Here is a 23,254-nt window from a genome sequence, read left to right as displayed (position 1 = left end):
CATCTGGCTTTTTGCCTCCCCACAGCCACATGGCCATGGTGAGCATCTGCCAGAGCAGCCTTGGTGTCCTCCAGCTCAACTGGGACAGCTGGGGCCAAACCTCCATCTGAGAATCAGCACGAGCTCCAGGCGAGGGGAGAATGAGACACAAAAATTACTGGCCTCAGCCACTGGCTTATAAGGAATATGCATCTACAAGCCCCACTGGTGTTTCTTACAGCCACTGCTAAATGTGAGGCCAGTGGAGAGCACAACTGGGTGATGCCTCCAGCACGTTACACAGGAGTCCATGGTCCAGCAGCACTGCCAGTGCTGAGAGCCAGCCCCATCCCTCTAACACCCTCCGATGGGGCAGAAACCCCACCTCTGGCTGTGGGGCTTCAGGGACAGGCACACTGCATCCACGCTTCTCCTCGCAACCAGCAAACGAGGGCTGGAAGGCAGATGGCATCTGCACAGATCTAAACCCCAGGGAGATTGTCCTTTCCCTCGTGCTGCTGTGCTCTCCTTGCCTCTGAGCCAAAACACTCCGGATCTGGCCCTGGATGTCAGTGAGTGCAGCACAGGGGGCTGAACCCCTCCCGGCTCCCCAGTGTGACCCAAGGTGGTGTCACTCAGACTGAAAGCTGGGAACAGCCCCTGCAGGTTGTACCTTGTGGGTGGAAGAGCTGGGTTGTCCTGCCACCACTCCCCACGTGCTCCCACCCATACAGCTGTGTCCCTGGGGGACCTGGGCTGGGGTCTCCTGCCTCCCCCTGCGAGGTAATAGCTAACCCAGCCACAGCCCGTCCTGCTTGTCGGGTGACAGGGACAGGCAGGGACACAGGAGAGGGGCCGGGCAGCCCCACAGTGGTGCCCGCCATCCTCGCTGTTGCTATAGAGACAGAAGCTGTTTTTCTCCACAGCAGCGATGCTGAGCGGTACCTTCAGCATGGCAGGCAGCCGGGAGAGAGGGATGAGGGATGCTGTGTGGGGCCGTGCTGCTTGCCTTGCCAGTAGGGCTGGGCACAGCTGCGGCAAAGCTCTGCTGGGCTTCTCCTGGTGTGCCCAGATCCACACTCACCTTGGGGGGGGGTCTCCCCAAACCCTCCCTGTAGTGAGCACATGAGCATCAGGGCCCCCCAGCTCTGGGCACTGAAGCCCAGGGTGAAGGGGTGCAGGCTGCAGGGGTGCTGAGGAGGAAGGTTCTTTGGAGAAACCCTGTGTGGGAGTGAGCTCTGTCCTGAGAACACCACCTTACCCCCGTGAGTCACCCCAACTCACCTCTCCCTGCTCTCTTGCCTTGCTTTGCAACCACATGCTGGGATGAGACCCGTTCAGCTGATGTTACCCACAATGGCAGCTTCTTCAGGCCATGCTCTCCTGATTACACGCGCAAAGACCAGGAGTAACTCCTCCAAAGCCATCTGGGCTCTACCAAAAGCCAACGCAAGCACAAGGAGACCTGGAGCCAGGGACATGGCTGTAGGTGCATCCAGCCTATTTGCAAAGGTTCAATAAAACCTAGAGCTGCAAAATATGAGCTTTCCACAAAGGAATCAGGGCCAAGTCTCCCCCTGCTCCCTGCCTCTTCAGGTACCCACCATCTCCATGTACACGTAGGTGCACGCAGAGACCATCAGAGCTGCAGTAACGTGCCTCCATCCCTCCTAGGGGTGAGGACAAACTCTGCCAAGTGTAATAATGCCTGGAAGGAAGAGAAAGCACCGTAGCTTGATTTTTCACAGAAGTCTTTGCAGGAGAAGGAGGCTGGCAAAGAAAATCCCCGACGGAGGCCAAGCGCAGTCACACATCTCTGCTCCCACCCACGGCAGCACTCCTCGTTTAAACAAGCAGCAGCAGGGGAGGGGGGCAGCAATGACCACCCCCCCTCCTCCCCACTGCTCTGCCTGCTGCTGCACTGACCTGCCAGCCTGGGGGGAAAACCCGCAGGACCCAGTGTCCTGCCCTTTCCTGAACACCCACAGTGACAGCCCTTCCCGAGGGACCCTCGCACAGCCCAGCCCCGGGGAGCTCCACGGGAGGCTCAGCTTTAAAGGACACGTTACCCCCCCTCACCACACTTCTGCTCCAGCCCTGGAGCTGGAGTCAGCATCTCCCAGGGCTCTGTGCTGACATCCCAGCTGGAGACGCGTGCCAGGGATAGATTTTCTGTTGAGTTTCTTTTCATACTAATTATCAAAGAGCGACAAATGTTAGCAGCTTGCAGCAGTCTTGATCTGAATGTCTTCTCCTTCTCACCAACAGCCCCTGTAGGAAGAGACTCCCCAGCATAGATGAGAGCACAAGACCCCACTGGTTGCTCCCTGGCCCTTGCAAGCCAGGTGCATTTTGCTCACCTGGGACAGACAGGAGGACAGCGATGATGGGATCCCTTCATCCTGCAGGATATATCCAGCCAGGGAAGGTGCCGAGTCTGGTAGTGTCCATCACCTGCCAAACATCAAATGCTCTCCTAAAGACAGAGAAACCACAGAGAACTGGAAGGTTCTGTGTAAAATATGGGATTTTCTTAGACAGTTGTGAGGGGTGATCCCTTTCAGAGGCACCACATTGAGCACGGCCATCAGCTGGGTAAAGATCAGCCAGGTTTCAAGTTGGCTGCTTGTCAATAACGGGGAGCAACGACATCGTGGCTGGGCATCAAACTCTATATTCAGTAATATATCGGTACACAGACATCAATTAGCTCAGCCTTGCAATCAAGGAAGGTCAGGAGTACTTTCCCATTTCATACGGAGTGAGACACAGAAACACTCAGTATTTACCTCTGTAGTAAAACAGTCAGTGCTGTGTTGGACTCACCTGGGAAATTCCCATCCACAGCATCATTTGGCAGAATTGTAAAATCATGGCCATGAAGAGATAGGAAAAGACTCTTTGCTGTGTATCTAGACCTGCTTTGCAAAATCACCATGATCCAGCACAACGCCTTTTCAGTTACTCCCTACTAGGATGAGAATGGGCAGCTCAAGTATTTGTCCTTTACCAGACCAAAAGCCCCACACGGACCCTCACAGACCGGAGTTCTGAACAGCAGATGAACGGGGAGCTTCAGCACGACACCTTCAGCATCCTGAGCACCCATCTAGGTCCACCTCATCCAAGGCAAACCATTTCAGTGATGGTTTCTATCCCCCTCGGTCAGCAAGACCGCAAGACCTGCCCCAAGTTGAACACATATCTCAAAGCTACACTGAACTGGCTTTTGTCCCGTCCCTCATGATAAGAACCAAACAGGGCAGGATTTTTATGATTATTTATTATCTGTGAAGTGCCAGCAGTGTCCTGACTCGGTACAAGACACAACTGCCGGGCTTACAAAAAAGAAAAAAGCATTATGGCCAAAATCATTTAGCCTCAAAAAAGTTAACAAACGTGTTCTCAGGAACCTCTCAGGCGCTGCCCATCCTGAGGACATATCAAGGTGCTGATGTGAACCACCCAAACTAGGCAGACATGTAGCTCATTTCTCTCACCCGTAAAGCTTAATTAGTTTCCTGTCCAAACACAGTTTGAGAATACGGCCAAAACACAGGTATGGCCCTTGATTGCTAAAACCCAATCCATTGCAAGAAACATATTTTTTTTTTTTTCAGGTGGGAAAGCAACATTAAAAAACGCCACTACTCATGGAAGTTACAACTGCTTCCAACAAACAACATGTAGAAAATACTGGGAGGGAGACTCTTAAAGTATCTGCTAGTTTCCAGTGGAAAAGCGTCAAGTCCCCCATGTTCACCAGATGGATATCAACATCTGACACGTGTTGGAAGACATCCATATCAACTCCACCAGCCTGAACTGTAAGTAGCCGAAGACAAAGCCAGACAGGACATCTGTGATGTGGTGCCGTCCGATCATGACACGGGAGAAGCCCACGCAGAGGGCCCAGAGGACCAGCAGGATGCGGAGAGGGATGGCCAAGACTAGGTGGTTGAGAAAGAACTTGGAGAGCATGGCTGCTCGGCTGGCGTGCCCAGCTGGAAATGCGTAGGTGTCCATGGTCAGGTAGTCCAACAAGCCAGGGGTGATGTCGTATGGACCCTTCCGCTTGGCCAGCTTCTGCAAACCAGCCACAATCATGATGTCCAGGAGCAGGGCTACAAAAGGAGAGACAAGGAGGGAAAGGTCAGAGACAGAAGCAGAGTCAAGGGCAATTTTTCAAGGCAGAACATTCAAGGACTGTCACTGTCTTTAAATAAGGTTTGGGTTCAGTTTCAGCCAGGTGCCCATGGTTCAGCTGCATGAAGCAACCCCTTCTTCAGATCACCACCCAAATGTTACTTAACACCCCCAGTTCACCCATGGAGAAGACAAGTACCATTATCACCGTCTCACAGAGGAGAAACCCAAACCACAGAGGCAAGCGATCCACCTGGGGAGGAAGAGAGCAACTGGCAAAGCTAAAATTAAAACTCTTTTGGCCCTCAAACCACTGGGCTGGGTGGCTCCGTTTCTGTCCTCCACCCCATGCTTTAGAAACCTCGTGCAGCAAGGAGGTATCCCTGCCCGGGGTGGCTCTCTGCCGGGGTGACCAGGCTGCAGTGAGCGGTCGGTGGGAAGAAAGGTGCCCAACAGCCCTTTCTGGTGTTGTCCCTTGTCCTCTCCCAAGCCTGTCACCTCCCTCCTGCCCAGAGCCAGCCAGCGGGGTCACACCACATGGGCAGGTTCCACTAAGAAAAGAGCATGAAGAGACAGTGAGCCAAGGGGAAAGCCAAAAGAGAAAAAGGGCTTCTGCATTAGAAACAACACCTTGGGGTGTTGAAGTGGAGGACACGCAACACCCTCCTAGACGTCCCCCACTTGTCCCTCTCCCTTTGCCAAAGCGTTGAACACCCACAAGCCATTTCTTGCTTCTACTCGCCTCTTGCTCCCTGTGGCTTTCCCTCTGCGAGTCACCCCATGCACCCCCTTCCCTGCATGAACGTGTTTAGGGGGTAACACACCTCCCAGCATGAGCTGGGCCATCCCTGCAGCCACAGGTCTCAACACCAAATTGTCCTTTCTCCCTCACTGCTTTGGGAGCGAAACCCATCAGCACTTGTCTTCATCATCCTCCTCTTCATCCCACCCCCTTGGCCCCAGCCGACAGGCACTGTCATTTCTATTTCCCAGCATCGATTTTATTTTTCTTTAATCCCTTCATCTGCTTTCCCCCAGCCCTCCTAATTAGTCAGAGTGCTGATTTCAGCTCCTCGCAGCAGTGACAAGGAAATATCTCCCGGCATCAGCACAGCCTGCTCCCTGGCAGGAATGCGAGGGGCCAGTTGCCTGGTTCCTGATAAAGACCCTTCCTTGAGAGCTGACAAGGTTTCAGGAGGATGGATGGGAGGGTGGTGGGGATGGGGAAATGAGCTGGCACATGGGAGGCAGGCAGCTCCTCCTGCCTGCTCGGCACCTGGCAAGAGCTGGGAGGCGAGAAGCTGTCACGGAAGCTCTGCTCACCCTCCTCTGCTCAACCCGCCCTGGCATCCCTTGGGGAAGGAGCTGATATTTAGCCTGGCCAAACTCTTTCCTTATTCTTCTGTTTTTCTATTTTTCTTCCCCATCCGCAGGGCATCTAGCATGGGGATAGCAGACAGCAGGACCTCCCTGGACTTCCTGCCCACCAGGTCCCACCTGGACCACTCCTGGGCTCTCAGAGCTGCGAAGGGGAGATGGAGCAGAGTAAAAGGTCTGGGCACCAGCTCCTCACTAGCAGGAATGGTGGCACAGGCAGCAGCGGGACTCCAGCTCAGACACAACAAGAAGCAGGAGGCTGACATGAAGGAAAGGTCCATAGGTGGCATCTGAAACGAGGTGGTGAAGCTCCAGGTGGCAAGATGCAAGGAGGTTGCTCAGGACACTGGCCCTGTAGTGGCAGAGATGGGCTTCAGAGGACAAGGACAGCTGGGGACTCTGCAGAGAGCCCCCCCTGGGGACCAGAGATGGGGAGAGAGCAGGGGGAGAGCTGCATCCCGCAGCCCTTGTGTGAGCAGAGCAGGTCTCTGGGCTTTAAGATTCACCAGTATTATTTTAAGGGGCTGGTTGAGGGGGAGAAAGGGAGAGGGGGATTTCAATCCCAAGCTGCAGAGCCCTGGAGCAGCCAAACGAGGCAATTAAGGCCGAATGCCATCAGCACGGCTCAGAGCCACCGAGGGCAACAAAGCACTGGGGCTGCTGGCCATCACAGGGTTCTGCTCACGCTGGGCTTCCTAGATCACCCCCATCCCAGCTCCTCACCCCATCAAGGTGACCCCCTACGGCCCCAATTCAGCAAAGTGCTTCTGGAGCTGATTTTTCAGAGCTCATCGGCTGCACTGCCCACGAGTCTCATCTCACCCTGGACAAGCACTGGGCAGGAGCCGACGCTCTGGGACGCTATCTCAGGAGCTCAAACTCCTGCATTCATTTCAGAGAGCTGATGCACCAACCCTGCCAAGAGAAGACTCTGGCCCGAGCTGCTCCTGCTGAAGTCAGCAGCTTATTGCATTGCAGAGGAGCCCAGCCAGGGCTCAGGAACCAGTCTGGGCACCCCGAAGGATCCCCAGTGTCTCCCACGGTGCTCAATGCCCCCACTACAGACCATCGCCCACCAAACCCACCCCCAGATCACTAGCACAAACGTTGTGTGTTTGGGGACACGTGGTGTTCACCGTTGCACAGCAGTATTTTGCACTTACATGATTTTTTTTTCCAGTCAAAGGTGATGTCAGGGCAAGTTGAGGGATGCAGGCATGTGCCCACGGAGGTGTTCAGAGAATGGAGAACAAGCAAAGAGCTGCTTTAATAATCCTTTCATTCAGAAGACGAATAAAATGGGCCTTCAGTACTGCTAGGTTTGATTTTCGTCAAATGATGCACAGAAAGCAGAAAGCCTCGTTTGCCTACATTTCAAGATCTGAAGGCATGACAGCATTAAAACCAGGGGTTAATTTGCCGTTAAAAGAAAAAAATAACAAAACAAAACCAAAAACCCAAAGATCCCTCCGTCTGGTGCTTTTTCTGTCACTTCCCCCTGCGCTTTCTGTTCCTTCCATGAAGCAACTTCCCTACAGAACAGCCCCAGCTGCCTGCCCTGCCCCGGCCTCCGAGGCACGGGGGGGTCCCACCGCCCTGGCCCAGCTCTGGGGCTCAGCAGAGCCCTGCAAAGCCCCGGGGAGCTGCACCGTGCCCCTGCCCTCTCCTCCTCCTCCTGCTGCGGCTGCTGCCAGCGGGCAGGCGCTGCCGGAGTGAATCAGCACCCGGCGCTGCTGCCAACGGCACAGCCTCCAGAAACACCTACAGACGGTGCCATCGCTCTGCAGCCCCATCCCAGGCCCTGTTCCTTTCCAATTTCTTGAGTTACATACCCGCCTGGATGTCGGGTCATAGAATCATCACCCAATTCCACCCCCCAGCCCTGCCATGGGCAGGGACACCTCCCACCGGACCAGGTCGCTCAAAGTCCCGTCCAACCTGGCCTTCAACACCTCCAGGGATGGAGCATCCACAGCTTCTCAGTTCCAGTGTCTCACCACCCTCACAGTGAAAAATTTCTTCCTGATATCCAAATCTACCCTCTTCCAGTTTGAACCCATTATCCCTCGTCCTATCGCTACATGGCCTTGTAGAAAGGTCCCTCTCCAGCTCTCTTGGAGGGTCCCTTCAGATACTGGAAGGTCATGACTTGCTTTTTCCCCTTAATGCAAACCAAATCCTCCCTCCATCCATCCTGGGCACACCCATCCTGCAGCTAAGAGGTTAATTTTCTCATAGGCATCCTTGGTGGGTCCAGCTGCAGGTGGGTGTCTCTGCACTGGGAAAGGCACCTGCTGGCTACCAAAGTGGTTGCACTTGAAGCCCCTTCACCTTGCACCCTCCCCCAGTGCAACCCCAGCCACCTGCAAACCAGCATCGTCACCTTGGGTCTGCCCTTCCCCTGTCCCTAATACAGAGATCCCTGCAAATCCTTCAGGCCAAGGCAACCGAAGGCTGGAGGAAATACAGCCCCAGGAGAGCCTGGAGAAGGGAGCTGCAGCCCATTCACCAGCCTGCACTCACACAACGCTGCTCTCTGGAGACAGACAGGGCTGCCAGAGGCGTAGCAGAGATGGCAGAGTGCCACCTGACCGGGGGATGAGATGCGAGGAACAAGAAATTTTCATTTTAAGCATTTTTTCATCGTGCCTTTCCCCCGAGGTTCCAGGTAGCATTGGATTTAAAATCCAGGTAGCGTTGGATTTCAAAGAGCAAAGGAAGGATTAGCTCTCACCCATCGCTCCTTTTATGATCCAGAATTTACCCTTTAACCTGGTGTTTAGGGAAATAATCCTTCAGATTTCTGCTGCAAAACCATCTGATCACAAAAAGGTCTGCTAACATCTAGAACTTCCTTAAAGCGCAAACCCAAAGAGCAAGTCTTGTCTGCCTGGGACAATTTTAGCATCAGAGATCACCTTGGTATTGTAAATAGCCAACATCTGGCATCAGACGCACAGTAAATGAGCTGAAAGTGAGCCCCCTGGGCAGACGTTTTATATCTATTAATAAAAGGAAAACAATTATCTGCCTTGCTCCTACCACCAAATGTTAGGAGCCCATTAAGAGTGGAGGGAGAGCGAGCCCGGTGTGAGGAGGGCACAAGGACGAACCTCAAGCATCACTTCAGCAGAACCAGACCCAACCCCAAAGCTGGTATTTAAGGGAAATTGAAACAGTTGGACGTCCCCTGTCACTGTAAGGTCCTTTCTGTCCCAGCACCCGAGGTGCCATCTCTGGAGGGGGACAGGAGCTGAAAGAGGCTGAGGATGGGGCGAGCACTCTCGGGTGCATCTCCTGCCCCAGGTCGGAGCCAGGCAGTGTCTCCAGGGAGGGAGGCAGATTCCAGTTGAGATGTTTATATAAACATGTTATCAAAACCACAGCTGAAAAACAACCTGGGTGAACAGCGGCGGGGGGGAGGAAAAAAAAAAAAAGGAGAAAGCCAAAAAAGCCCTTGGCCTCGTCTGCTCCCGCAGCCGTGATTCACATGACTTCACGCACATGGGGCTGCTCAGATGAGACAAGGCAGCTCTCCAGAGCCCAGCCTGTGAGACTGGGATCAGAAACAGAGTCACAGGCTGGACTCGGTCTCCCAACGCCACGGCTCAGTGAGGGGAGAGGAAAAAGGGGAGGTAAATGCCCAGGAATGAAGAGCAAGCCCATCCCGTGCACTGACACCCCAGCGCGGGAGCAGACGTGTACAGGACAACCCCCTCTGCCCAGCCCTGGTACCATTTTAAAGCAGAGACAACATGGCAATAACCCACTGCCTGGGCTCCAGAGCCTGCTCTGACCCAGGTCTCACCATGCTGGAGGCTACACCAACCCTGCTGAGATGCCATGTGCTCCCCACCACAGCTGCCCTGGCCACGTGTAGGGCCAAGGCTGGCTTTGAAGATCCCGTGTTTCCCAGATTAGCCAACCTCACTCAGGAGTGAACCCTGGACAAATGTCACCGTTTCCAGGAAATAGCTCCTTTTGCTCCACATTTAGAATTAATGCTCCAAAATTAGAATTATTTTTTTTTCTTTTTTTCCTTCCATGCCTGATCCTATTGCTTCTGAACTTCCCAAATCTCCCGCAGGCACTAGGCTCCCTGACCTGGAAAATGAGCCATTTGCAGCCTTGACTCGTCAACATTAATGAAAGAGGCAGGTTTCAAAAGCGTCTTCACCCTCTCTCCAGTGGAGTCACTGGCAGCTGGAGGAGCTCCACTCCTCTGGAACTGAACTCCTCTACTCCCTTTTCTTCCCCAAACGTGGTACTCTTAGGTGTAGGAGCTGACAAAAGGCACAGATAGCATCAATAGCATGATACATTGAAGAACCAATGAATCAGACACTGTGCTGTTTTGGGGGGAGGTTATATTTTTGGCTGAACAAGCAGCAGAGTGGGGCAAGTGGCCACGGGGAGGTGAAAAAATGGTGGGAAGCAGCATCGTGCAATTAATTAACAACAAAACCCAACAGCTAAAAATAGAGCTGCTATATCCTAGATGATTAGAAACAGCCCCGAGTGCAAACACAGGCTCCCTGGAGGTTCTCCCCTTGGAAATACTGTGCCCCTGGGAGCTGGGCAATTTGTATCTCAGCATCAATTAGCGAGCAGGGCTGCCTCGCCGGGGGTCTGCTCAGCCCGGGGATGAGAGGGTGAGAGCAGCGAGAAGGGCTCGTGCTGATGGGGAAAAGGAGCTGAGCAGCCCCCGGGATGGCTCAGCTGCCTCCCAGAAGGGCACCCACAGCTTGCAAAACCCCCGTGTGCCATGGCAGCAGCACAAGTCACATCAGCAACAGCCCAGAACCACACTCTGCCCACACTCGAGCAGGACAGCACCCAACGGGGGGAGCTGGAGGAAGAGAACTTCCTTGGGGAGATGACCAACAGCATCTCCCAGCCCATGGATGCTGGGCTCCTCACTCGGACTTAGCGCTGCCGAGGCTTGTGTTTACAGCCCACTGCCTTCAATGAGGCAAATCGGCAAAAAAGCCCCCAAATTGGGGCTGATTCTGTGGTGCTCAGCATGCTTCCAACCATCACGGCTCACGGGGTGTTAGAGACGCAGATTGGGTATGTCAGCAGCATCCTTCTGAAGGTGGAAATGGAGAGCGAGACCAGAACTGAGTTCCGGGTGAAAACACAGCACTTTCTTCCAAAGGGAGAAAAAAGAGACACTTCATTCGATTCCCCTCTCCCATCCCCATCCTCCACCAAGCCTGGCCCAGAGCAGGCTCCCCGATGGGCTCTCCCTGCCCTCCATCACTCCTCCCAGTGACCCACCTCGCTGCCTTCACCTTCTTCTTCCCAACCACCGCTCCTGTCAAGGCGCGTTAGGTGCAAACACACTCACCCATTTCTCAGGATCTCCCTTCGGGCCAGAGCCTGGCTCAGCTCCTCCGGCTCTGCCCGAGTGAAACAGCTACTGTCCCCTTTCAGCTCCAGGCAGGGGCACCGGGAAGCTGTTCCCGGAGTGACAGACATAAGGATGACTCATTTCCCATGTTTATTCCCCCTCTTCCCATTCAACAACCCTCGCACTTCTTTTCTCTTTCTCTCTGCATTCAGGCTCTGGAACATTTCTCCTACTGGTTCTGCTCAAGGGTTGGATTTCAGCTCCCTGTGGTTTCCCCAAGGGCTGCACACCCATGGCTGCAGGGCTCGCAGCATCCTCAGCTCCTCCATGCTGACCAGTATCACGGGGCTGATCAGAGACCACAGGGCTGACAGAGACCCTACACATGTCCCTGGAAATATCCACATCCCCCCCCGTGCCTGCTCCAGCCACAGCCACACGGGTCCCAGCCTGTCACTGACTGTCCTTTATCTGAAGGGACACTGCAGACTCGCCAGCCTGCCCTGCAGAGAACAGTGTACGTTTCTATAGAGGAAGCAGGCGAGGAAGGGAAGGGGGGCAGGGAAGAAGGGAAGGGGGGCAGGGAAGCCGGGCATCGCTTGCTGCTCAGAGATGCCTGAGCTCATCAGCTGTGAGAGGATGAAGGCTGAGGATGGCACCCACCAAAGGAGCAGGGACGCTGGGCAGGACAACAAGAGGCAGATTAGCAGCCTGACGTGATGAAGAGGAATATTTAATGCCAGGCTGGACCTGTGTCTGGATGCTGGATGCAGGGAGAGGGCATCTGTGCCGTTCCCTCTTGCCTGGCACTTACCATGGGTCAGTCATGTTGGGTTACTTGACATTTAAAGCGTTTCCAGCTCGTTGGACAGATGTGCTGAGATGGCAGTGGGCACTGCCAGGGCTGGGAGGGGAGCAGGACGGGGGCTGAGCCTCCTCCATGTGCCAGGTTTTACAAGGAGGAGATGGTTCAGGCAGGGCGCCCGCTCCTGAGCTGCTCTCCCCTTCCCTGCCCAAATGTCATCTGCTCCATCCAGCCCAGAAAATCCCCAGCCTCACGGTGGGAAAATGAAAGGCAAAAAATAGACATATCTGGCCCCAAAACCATCTCTGGGGCTCTCAGCTTAGCGAGCTCTGCTGCGTACGGATGGATCCATCTGCCGTGCAGCTCCCCAGCCTCTCTGCTGGCTCTGGGCTGCCGAGCCCCGGGGCTCAACAAGACGAGTTTGTCTGTACTGCCTGGGCAGTTAATCTACTCGGTGACCTTTACCAGCAACGGGCTGCACCGTCTGGATTTTCACCACACGGACTCCAAAGAAAAGCGTGACCATACCTGAAGGACCTCCTTATCGTGACAGCAGGTCAGCAGGGTCTCGAGGGACCTGGTGAAGGCATTTCTCGCTCTCTTTCCTTCCTGACCCACTGCTTTCCTGCCAATCTGGTCTTGCTTGGAAGCTCCCAGGGTGGGACTGTAGAGTCCTGGCCATATATATGTATTTATAAATGTGTGTATATATAGATATAAAATAAATATATACATGGGTCAGGATGAAGTCACGGCTCTGCAGGGGACTGTGCCTCGGAACATCATGGCTTGGTTCCCAGTCAGACTAAAGCTGGGTCAGTGTTCAGGGAGAAGGCTGGAGAGAGCAAGAACTGCCTTCTTGCTGACCTTCAGGAGTGGAGAAGTGACCCTGGGCTCCCCTTCTTTCCTCCTCCTGTGGTGAGCCACCCTCCGCCTGCCACGCTGTTTGCGCCGATACGTCCGCAGCCCGCGGCACTGCTTCACTTGATGGTGATAAATGCTTAGTGACAGCACCAAAGAGCCCACTTCCCCCTCCGAAGCGGGATGCAGAGCCGGCTGGTGATGGATGAGGACTGGGACCTGTGTCACTGAGACAGCAGCGGGACGCAGGGGATGCAGCAGGCAAGGAGAAGAGCAGAGCTTTCTCCTCTCCTAGTCCGAATAGCTATTTCGGAAAGCCAGCACCAAAACAGAACCAGTTAATGGCTGGTATTTCAAACTGAGCACAGACACATATTTTACGTGCGAGGGTTAACCAAGCAGATATCCTCCGACAGCAACGGCACGCAGCTGGTCTGCAGTGAATTAAACAAGGTTCACTGCGTCAGGTGGAGATTTGGCTCTAAGCACCATAGGTGGACTTCACCAGAGCCACCACTTTGGGCAGGTGACCATATTCCCTTCCCATTGCAGTAAGAAGGTGCCTGGAACCTGGAAAGACCATCAGTCTAACGAGATCAATCTGTTTAGCTTAATAAATAGGAGAGGAAGAAATTACTTGAGCACTATCCAAAATGTTGAAAGGCTGGAGAGATGTTGGCTAAAAGAGCTATTCAGCTGAGGAGATGAGGGTATGCAGATGCAACGGAGGGAAGAGGGGAGTCAAACCAAGAGCAAGGAGCTTGTGAGGATACCTGCCACTGCAGTAATACAGAAGTGGTTCTGACAAGTTCACCCTCACTTGTAATTGTAAATCAGATTGAGTGTTTGGGTTTTTTCCCTTAACAAATTGAACAGGAATAAATTAAGGGATGTGCCACAGCCTGTATTTTGCCGTGGGTTAGATCAATGATCCAAATGTTCTTTGCTGCCTTTGCAGTCAATGAATCACTAAATTTGGATCCACATCCTCACCAGATGGATCAGAACCAGAAACCGAGGTACTGCTTCCCTCAGGGTTTAATGGAGTTTCTGTCTGGTTCTGGAGCAGATCCGGGAATTTTTGTGAAAGTTTTATATCTGTTTTCCCCTTGAAAGCCCGATTGCAAGGTTCAAATTATTTTCTAAGCACTTAAAGTTTTCACAAAATCCTTGTCATTGCAGAGAAAAGCTCGAATGGTCCTAAAAGTTCCAACACCGGCAGACAAATAAAATGAACTCTAAAACTGGGGGGTTTCCTGAGTTATGATTCTCTCAATTTGGCCGGTGGGTGCAGACTTTCTCCCTGACTTTTCAACAGCCAGGGTTGGCAATGCTGAGATAGTCTTCCTGAAAGCACATCCTGGCAGAGGGATTTTTACAGTGGGCACAGCTATCTGATTTCTTCCATCTTTTCAGTAACAGGCTGTGAGCGTGCTTCTCTGGCTGTTTGGCATTTGCTGGAAAAGATTACGATGAGAAGGAGAATCGATAAATTCCATCACAGATGACAAACACGGAGGGAAAACATTGCTTGGGGTTGCTAATCAACATCTGCAGTTGGGATGGATGGGCATCCCAGGGTCAGAGCCCCTCACCCGAAATGCTCCCGCGTGGATTGGCAGAGCTCCTGCCAAGAGCCCCTCCATCCACCCACCCCCCCCCATCTGCAGTGGTGCTTCTGCCAGGTTCCCAGTCCCATTTCAGCAGTCTCCTGTCTCCTCGCCTTGAAAGCCTGATTGCAAATCCTAAACAAGTGCTCTATGATGGGCTGGCTCCCTGCCCAGAGACTGCATCAGAAATTCTGCTTGATGTATCAAACTCTCTGCAAGCAGGGGGGGAAGGGAGGAGAGCCACGAGAGGTAAAGAAGGGGTACCGTAGACAACCCCAACTTGCCTCCATCCCTCTTCCCAGGAGACCAGGGAAGCACCAGGAAGTTCCCTTCTCTTTGACCCGTCCCTACCCAGGAGGACTTTACACCACATCCTGATGGATTTGAGTCACAGGAACAAAGCACCAAGAGGGACCAAGGACGCAAGACGCAGCAGTCATGCCATACCCTTCCCATTTACTCATGATCCTCATGGGATCTGTCTAGGTCCACCAGCCCCATGCTCCCCAGCCAGACTCTTTCCTCCATCAGCAATGCAGGTATCACGGCAGCAGCTACTCGGATTTTCAGAGTTCCTGACTGCAATCTTAAATATCAAACCAAGGCCACACTCACAGCAGAGATCTGCTCTGTGGGGTGACACAAGTCCTGCTGAGGAAGGTCTGGTGAGAGGCTCAGGGCACCCTGATGAGTCCCACCAGTTAGTGTTGTCTACTCAGAGGACAAAGTAGAGCTCTTTGTAGGCTGCCAGACCTATGAAGCTCTCAGGTCACCTTGTCCTTAAACCAACTAGTCCTTAACCGAATTTAACTATTTTCTTTTTTGGCAGATGGAGAAGGATGGGAATGGTGTGTCTAGGCAAGGAAGCAAGACTTCAGAAACCCCATAAGTTGTCCCCCAGGCACCACACTTGAGCTCAGGAGGCCTGGAGATGCAGTGAGCAGTGCAGGGCTGCGCTCTCCCAGAGACCACCTGATACTCAAGAGTTTCAATGCAACTCAGAGGTGGCTTTGCACTTGGCCTCCTCACATGGCAACAGAAGGGCGAGAAAACCTTTCTTGTTTTTAAGCCAAAGGTGGCATTAGCTCTTTATAAGGATCTCAAATATTTTGGAGTCAAAGAAGTTCAGGCTCAGGTCAGAGTTTTCAGGCCCCAAAACTGTCAAAGGCTCTCAGGTCAAGAGACATCTGGAAACCATGCCAGTTGATGTTAGTCACCTACTATTTCATCCTTGTGCCCTTTTAGACGGAGCTTCTTTTCTCAGTGAGAGGTTGACCCAGCACACCGAGGAGCCCCTAGAAGAACTGCTGACGTCGGCGGGCTCTGCATCACGCCGATGCTATTCTGGCTTCTTCCCTGTGATGGCCTCCCTTCATTAGATGTCACAGCACGAGGACTGTCTTTTTCAAAGGCAGAGGGGAGAGAAAAGGCAGCTACCACTGTGCTTTTCAAGCCAGTTCGGCACAATCTTTGCCCTCCCCGAAGGATGAACTTGTGAAAAATACCCTGGGACCATGTTGCAGAGCCCGTATCATGTAGCAGTCAGCCCCTGCGGACAGGATGTCCCTTTCCTGAGGTGCATCTGAAATGACATGTCCCTATGTCCTCCCAAGAAGTCTCCCTGAGAAGCAAAAGGCCTAAATCCAGTATTTTCAATTTCTTGTACCAACCAAAAGCAGGAGCTCTGATTTCTGGGTTTTGGGGGAGGGTGAAACACTAGGCCTGATCAGAGTCAGATGAGATTAGTCACAAGGAAAAGTATGATACCTGGGTCCCATGCCAAAGACAGAAGAGAGAAAAGAGCAAGGTCCTCAGGTAGACATGGCCAAGATGTGTTGGGGCCAGGATCTAAGGCAATTCACGCCTAGGGCTCAGCCTGGTCACTGGTGGGACATCAGTCCACCCGGGCAGGATGGGCCCTGCTCAACTCAGAAGACAACTCCTTCAACACATCCCAACCTCCAGAAACAAGGACACCGACCACACAAGAAAGGAGTAGCAGGAGAGCCAGCGAGATCCCAGCCTGCGCACACGGCCTCTGGGTCAAATTAGCGCATGGAAATGGGGACAGCAACAAGAAAGGTCCTCAAGGGAAGGAGGATGTGAGATCAAACCGCGGCAGGGAAGGAGACAGGACTCCATCACACAGCAGTTGAGATGTGGAGACACAGTCTGTTCAAGAAAGTGGTGAGGGGATGGAAACCTTTTTTTCTCAAGGATATCCTCAGGAATGGATCCAGATATCAAAGATTAAAATATTTATGTTTTCCCCACCTATCAAACCACCAAGGCAAATGACCATAGCTTAAATAAAACACATCGCTGCTGGTGTCCACCTGGACATCACAGACACTTCCTTGGCCTGACTGGACAACTCTGCCCCATACAGGACTGGGGACCTTCCCATACTCCATGGGTGTCACCAGCTACCAGGATTACTCCAACCCTCTTAGACAACCACATCCATCACCACATGGTACCCAGGACCGAAACAGCCGATAAGTGCGGCATTCCCCCTAAAGGTCACTCCCTGCTTCCTGACCACACCATGGCCAGGAGCCGTCAGAGGAGGAGTCCTGGTGCCGCTGTCCCTTGTGACCAGGGCTGGGCTTTCCAGGCAGGGAGGGAAGTTTGCCACTCACCTAGCAGCAGGTTCATGAGGACCTCCTGGCCTGCCAGCGTGCTGCTCTTCACCAGACAGATGAGGGTGCCCGCAATCCAGGGGATCCCGTGCCCCGTTATCCCCAGGAGGTTAATCATGGAGCGGGCACCACCCCAGGAGGAGGCTCTGTTGGCACACACTCCCAACCTCTTGGACATGCAGATGTCGATGGCCAGCAGGGAGTTGAAGGCGATTCCCTTGAAGGAGGGGTTGAGCTGCATGCAGTCCTCTTCGGGCAGCTGCTGCGACTGCCGCCGCTCCTTGGGGTTGTTGTTCTGGGCACCGGCTGCCCCGGCCTGGCCGCTCTGCTTTCTGCTGGAGCTCCTGCTCTCCTGGTTGCCTTTCAAGGGCTGGTTCAGGGAGAGGAACTCAGCCCTGTTGAGGACATTGTTCCTGTCTCTTGCCCTGGACCGCGGCTGGGATGCTGGCATTGCAGTCTCCCTCTAACGCAACCTGCTTTGCAAACACCGAGAAGGAGAGAAATTCCTCTTCTCCCTGCAGAGAGCTTCCCCTACTCCCACCCTCACGAGCCGTGAATTTGGGAAGCTACAAAGGTTCCCCTCTGTTGCAGTTGCCCCCAGCACGGACTGCAGCTGTTAAATATAGAGTAAGGAATGCACATGGCTGTTTACTTCATGGGCCTAGCAAGCTTGGAAGGAAAATTAATGCCAGGCTTGGCAGCCACTCCAGTGCCAGGGAAAAAGGTTAAACAGCCAATAGATTGGAAGAAGAGGAGGGAAAAACGTTGTGCCAAAGGTTGGTTGCTTCTATCCTGGTCTATTTAAATCTTCCAATTGCTTATTCCCCTGGCCTGCAAGGGAAACTGGGAAATGTAGTTTTTTGGCACTCCAAGTCACATTTCAAGATCAGAGAGTCGGAGCCGGAGGAGACCACGGCATCCCCCCTCCCCACAGCAGCCCTATTGCTGCTCTGGTGGGCTGTGCCACCCGCTTTGTGAGCTCCAAGGCTGGGCATTGCTTGGGGGCTTCCCTCCCATGGATCTCTCCCCAGGTATCTTCTCCTTTTGTCCGTTCTGCACCACCTCACCCCCTGCCAGGGCACCCTAAATACCACCCTCCCCTCCCTGGTACGGGCACCTTTCAGACATCGCTGTCCCCATCCTCCCTCCCCGCTCAGGCTGTGCCCCTGCGGCGACTTCCATCACTCACCCCCTTCCCGGATCAAGGAGAAGCAGCACCTGCCTCCTGATTAAAAGAGACACGGTGCCTCTAATGAATTCCCTGCCCCCAGCGCCGAGCCTGGCCTCAATACCGCACGCCTTTCTGCCGTGTCATCCAGCATCCCAGGTCCCACGCTGAGAGCAGGTGACAGGCGGTGGCCGCGTCCCCCAGCTGCGGCTGTCACCAGGTACCGGCCCCAGGGGAGAGGGTACCGTGGGATGGGGAGGAGGAAGGCTCATGCCAGGCCCTGGGGAGTCCTCCCGCAGAGGAGAGGGAAGACCTGACGTCCCTCCTGCCACGGCACCGTGTGCTCCATCGCTTTGTCCGTGCACGGCTGCCATCAGCATCCCACCTCCCTGTTCCCAACCGGAGCTGGGGTGAACCCCTCTGGGATATCTCCCTCTGCACTGGAGAGCCTCTGAGAACATCCCGTCTGCTCTCGCAGCTCCAGTTTACAGGTCTGAATGACCTTGCTACAGTCCCTGAACCACAGCCGTGTGGATCTAAGCCTCGAGCATCACTGGGAGAGACCATCCCTCTCATCTCCTCCTGCCCGAAGGATGGCATCCCGCTGCAGCCACCGCCTGAGCCAGATCCGCCCGGGCTGCCATCACCGAGTTACCTTCCCTGGGCTGTCACGGCTCCACACCACCCACACGCTCAAGAAATGAGATGATTCCTATGCAAATGGGCTGGAAATTCCCCATGGACAGAGAAGCGGAGAAGATGAATATCGCACCGAGGAGCAGAACAGGCACATCGCTCAGTGGCAGTGACATTTGCCTCCGCAGCTATCCAGTGACAGAGGTAAGTATTTGCACAGGCACCCCAGCCCATGTTTCTTTAAACGTCTGTCCAAAATGCACTGGAGAGCTTAAGTGCTAAACGAAAGGTGATTATTGGCTTTCTAAGATAATAAGAAAAATTTTGCACTTTCTTCACACTTTTTATCCGTGGATCTGCAAATCCTCTAGATGAACTAATCACCCAGCTTGTGCCCATCTCACAGACAACAGGCCAGAAGCGAGGACCGTGCTTGGCCAAGCAAGTGCCAGAGGTCCTGAGGAGCCCTCAGGGGTTTTCCTCATATTTTCCCCCTTTTATGAATCAAAGGAAAATAATACACGTCAATTTATTTCTGAATCATACCCTCCAGGAACCTACCCCCAGCCTATGATGACGATCCCAGCCAGGGGAAGAGCTCGTCCTCTCCCCAGACACCCTTACCCAGCCCATGAACCACGGGCCCCTTCACCTCAGGTACCATTTGGGGCTGCAGCAGCCCAGGAACGTGCCCAGACCCTGTCACATCACTGACACCCACCACCTCCTGTCCCATCACGGCTGCACAGCAGCATTCTCACACTATCAGGGAAGTCAGCACCCCATCCCTATCTGCCTGCCCTCACCCCCCTGCCCGGCTCCCAGGCATGTGGAAAATCTCAACCCACCTGACAGCAGCCCAGGAGATAACTGTCACTGCTGCTTTAACTTGGCTACATCCGTCGCCTCCCCACCGAATGGCCTCCCTCTTCTCCTGCTGCTGTGTGGGGCTCCTTGCAAACCCCCTGTGAGCAGAGGGTTGAAGTGCTGGTGGCTGGGAGCCTGCAGAAATAGGGAGACTTGCCTGTCCCCCCCCATCCCACCCTGTGCTGGGGATGCTGAGCATCTTCCTCGGGAGTTGTCACGGGGAAAAATAGACCTTGGAAAGCCCTGGGAGTTAATTTAACGCGGTGCCTGTCTCTTCTGACACCGATATGGGGGAATTTCTCTGCTTTAGAGCTGCCCTGGTCTCCCCATGGGAACCCAGCCCAGGACATGGGTCCCCAGCAAAGGGGACGGAGGAGGACGGGCTGCGCAGGATGGAGTCAGTGCCAGCAAACCCCTCTGAGAAGCACATTTGGTCTCTCCTACAGCCAGGCAGATTGTCACTGCCTGTCCCAGAGGAGAAACCAAACCCAGGGAGGGAAACGTCCCCAGTCCCAGCCCCGGGGCCACGCTGAGCACTGTCCCACTGCAGGCACGGCCGAAGGGACACAGTGAGCTCGGAGGAGACACGCTCTGCCCGTGAAACAGACACAAACCCAGGGGGGTTATAAATATCCCTCTAAACCTGGAGACAGGCTCCCTGCTCCGGCAGGGCTATTCCAGGCCTGACACTTGATCCATGAGAGTCGTCGAGCGCCACGGAGAATGCCCAGATGGACAAACCCAGGAGGATAAATCCAACACACTCCGTGCACGGCGTCCCCTCGGCCCCCCCCGCCTGCCTGCCCACCCCACCTGCAGCCCCCAGGGCTGGGGGCTGCCAGCCACAATTCCCCACACAGTAGCCACGGCCACGCATGGCATCAGGGGCCACCATGGCCACACAGACCATGCTGGAGATGCAGGTGGGACGGGAGGGACTGCAACGTCCCCTTTTACTGCAATTCACTGGCAGCTTTGGTGCCCCCCCATCCCCTGGCCGTGGCTGGTCACGAAGCAGCGCTCGCAGCCAAAGTGCTTGCAAGGAAATCTGCAGCTCCTGGGCGGGATTCTTCCAGGGGTGAAAAAGAAAGCTTGGCCAAAATAAAATATCATATTCTGCGGTACTTAGGGCACAGGCAGCAGTGCCAGTCAGGCCCATTGGCACAGCGCAGTGTGGCCACTGCTGGGCTGCTTTTATTTGCCACTGCTCAGATGGTGAAGGGGAGACCCTGCCTTTCGGTGAAGCTGGAAAACCCTCTAGAAGGACAGGGAGGCCCCGTGCAGGTTGTGGTGCCACGGGGAGCAATGGCAGGAACGGAGCTCCGAGGAGACACGGAGAAGTTCATCAAACGAGCAGCTGAAGGAAACGCAACTCGCAGCATCACCAAACACTCCTAATTCTTACTTATCACAGCTTGGCCTCACATCTCGGGCAGTTCCACCAGCCAGCACCACGCTCTGGGGCACAGGAACCGTTCCACACACAGCTTAATGCAGCCACTCCGGGGTGGAGTGTGCTAATGCCTTAATCACTCACGGCGGCACGACTGAGACAGGCACGACCAAAAACCCAAAGAAAACTCCAGCTGAAGATGAAAAGCTGATTTAATTAGAACGAGATAATGCAATTTCCTAGTTGACCAGAACACCAGACCCAGCCAAGTCGAAGCAAGACCTGGCTCAAGCTCCAGCGAAACGAGAGTTGCAGAATATGCAGTTTCACCGGATTCATAATGCTCCGAGAAACTGTGACAAGCTTGTTTGAAAAGTGTGAAAGAGTCTTGGAAATGTCAAAGTATTTCAGCACCTTCTGGAGGCTGCTGAAGCAACTGGATATTTCATTCGGAGATGCTCATTTCATTCTCCCTTGTACTACGTGGTAGTAAGTTTGAGGCTGGAGCGTGCTCTCCGTTTGGGTACCCGTGGCAGGGCTTGTGATGGGAATTGTGCCCTTCACAGAGATTGGGAAGTTTTAAATAAACACTTTGAGAAACACACAGAAGAAAAAGATAACAATATGCTATGGTTTTTTTCCACCTGCTGTGGGTGGAAAGGAGCAAACCTGCCCCCCCTCATCCCGTTCACTTGTCAGGATCACTCAGTAGCTCCGGTCTCTCCTCCCTGCCGGAGGGCAGATGGCAAGTGCACAGTGTTGGGAAACACCAGGCACTGTGTGAGCTGATGGAGCCTGCTGAGAGCACGGGGTGGGGGGACTGAGAGGCACTCCTCAGCTCTGTGCTGCTGTGCCATACCCCAAGTGGCACCAGCAAAGCAATTCTTTATCTCTGGGTTCCCCAGGTTTCCTATTTAGAAACAAGCCACAGAGGACACACGCACCCAGAGCCCTGCGTCACACTCAAGGGACAGCAGCTACTCCCAAAAAGCCAGACACACGGAATCACAGAATCAGGGAATTGTCAGAGTTGGAAGAGACCTTCTAGAGATCATCCAGTCCAACTCCCCTGCCAAAGCAGGGCTGCCCAGAGCACATCACTCAGGAGCATCCAGGTGGGGCTTGAAGATCTCCAGAGAAGGGGACTCCACACCCTCCCTGGGCAGCCTCTGCCAGGGCTCTGCCACCCTCACCCCAAAGAAGTTCCTCCTCAGATTGGAGTGGAACTTCCCATGGTCCAGCTTGTGCCCGTTGCCCCTCGTCCTGTCACTGGGAACCACTGGAAAGAGTCCGGCTCCATCCTCCCTCAACCCACCCTTTAGATACTTGGAAGCATTAAGGAGGTCTCCCCTCAGCCTTCTCTTCTCCAGGCTCAAGAGCCCCAGCTCTCTCAGCCTTTCCTCATCAGGGAGATGCTCCAATCCCTCCATCATCTCTTTTGCCCCACGCTGGACTCTCTCCAGCAGTTCCCTGTCTCTCTTGAACTGGGGAGCCCAGCACTGGAGGCAGGATTCCAGTTGTGGCCTCCCCAGTGCAGAGCAGAGGGGGAGAATGACCTCCCTCCACCTCCTGCCACACTCTCCCCTACGCAGCCCAGGATCCCACAAGGACACACACCTCACCTGGTGCTCAGCTCTTGAAATCCAGCTCCTCCATGGGCTGATGGTCAGTGGGACCAGGCAGCAACGTTCCTCCTACCACGGGCTGTAGGAGAAGTTCACAACTTTCCCACGGGCTGCTGCTGCCTCAGACGCTTCTCTCTCTTTCTTCCAGCTCCTCCTCAGAGCCTCTGCTGCTGCTGCTGCCCAGAGCTTTGCATTTCCAGTCGCTTGAATCACAGCCCACCCAGCCTGGGGCTACAGGTTTTGCAAATAAGGAGACCATCCCTTCGCCGAACTTACCGACCGAGCTCCAGCTGGGAGAGGAAAATGCTGATCTGAGAAACCAAGAGAAAAATCAGTGCGATTAAATCCAAAAAAAAAAAAAAAAAAAAAAAATAAAAAAAAAAAAAAAAAAAAAAAAAAAAAAAAAAAAGGAAAAAAAGAAAAGAAAAAAAGACGTTTCTAAAAAAAACTACATTACCCACAATTCGCGGAGGAGTGGGAGGAAATGCTGGGGGTTTTTTTTGCAAAGGAGGTTTAGCTTCAACAGCTGCAGTTTAAAAGCGAAATAGAGGGGGAGGGATGGGACTGGGCGAAGGACGGGGAGGCAGGGGGAAGGCGGGGGGGGGCTGAGCCCGGTGCCCGGTCCCCCCGCCGGGCTGGCGGAGCCGCTGTCATGCCCGGGCAGCCGGGGCGGGGGGGGGCAGGGAAAGGCTACGAACGAGTTTCTGCAAAGTTTGACCCGCTTGCCTTTATTTTCTAATTTTTTGCCGGTTTTTTTGTGCGTGGTTTTTTTTTTAATTTTTTTTTTTTTTG

The 23,254-nt window shown here is 53.9% G+C and overlaps 1 protein-coding gene and 1 long non-coding RNA gene across 2 annotated transcripts; both read right to left on the bottom strand.

Moving 5' to 3' along the window:
• Nucleotides 1–3,244: 3,244 nt before the first annotated feature.
• Nucleotides 3,245–17,426, bottom strand: PLPP7 (phospholipid phosphatase 7 (inactive)). The gene is made up of 2 exons (XM_014942928.1): nt 16,774–17,426; nt 3,245–4,103 (listed from the first exon to the last, which is right to left on the bottom strand). The coding sequence occupies exons 1-2, from the start codon at nt 17,222–17,224 to the stop codon at nt 3,739–3,741; spliced, it is 816 nt and encodes a 271-aa protein (XP_014798414.1). The 5' UTR covers nt 17,225–17,426; the 3' UTR covers nt 3,245–3,738.
• A 3,638-nt stretch (nt 17,427–21,064) lies between these two features.
• LOC106888595 lies at nt 21,065–23,031 on the bottom strand. The gene is made up of 3 exons (XR_001412134.1): nt 22,920–23,031; nt 22,460–22,773; nt 21,065–21,395 (listed from the first exon to the last, which is right to left on the bottom strand). It is a non-coding gene; the product is annotated as an uncharacterized LOC106888595 (long non-coding RNA).
• Nucleotides 23,032–23,254: the final 223 nt, after the last annotated feature.

Source organism: Calidris pugnax, unplaced genomic scaffold (genome assembly GCF_001431845.1).
Source record: "Calidris pugnax isolate Ruff unplaced genomic scaffold, ASM143184v1 scaffold102, whole genome shotgun sequence".
Lineage (NCBI taxonomy): Eukaryota > Metazoa > Chordata > Aves > Charadriiformes > Scolopacidae > Calidris > Calidris pugnax.
Note: the sequence above shows the minus strand (reverse complement) of the source record. Positions and strands in the feature narration are given on the sequence as shown.

Coding starts and splice junctions, on each gene's coding strand:
- PLPP7 (XM_014942928.1), bottom strand. CDS start 17,224: ATGCCAGCATCCCAGCCGCGGTCCAGGGCAAGAGACAGGAACAATGTC. Junction 4,104..16,773: donor CCTCATGAACCTGCTGCTAG/GTGAGTGGCAAA, acceptor CTCCTTTTGTAG/CCCTGCTCCTGGACATCATG.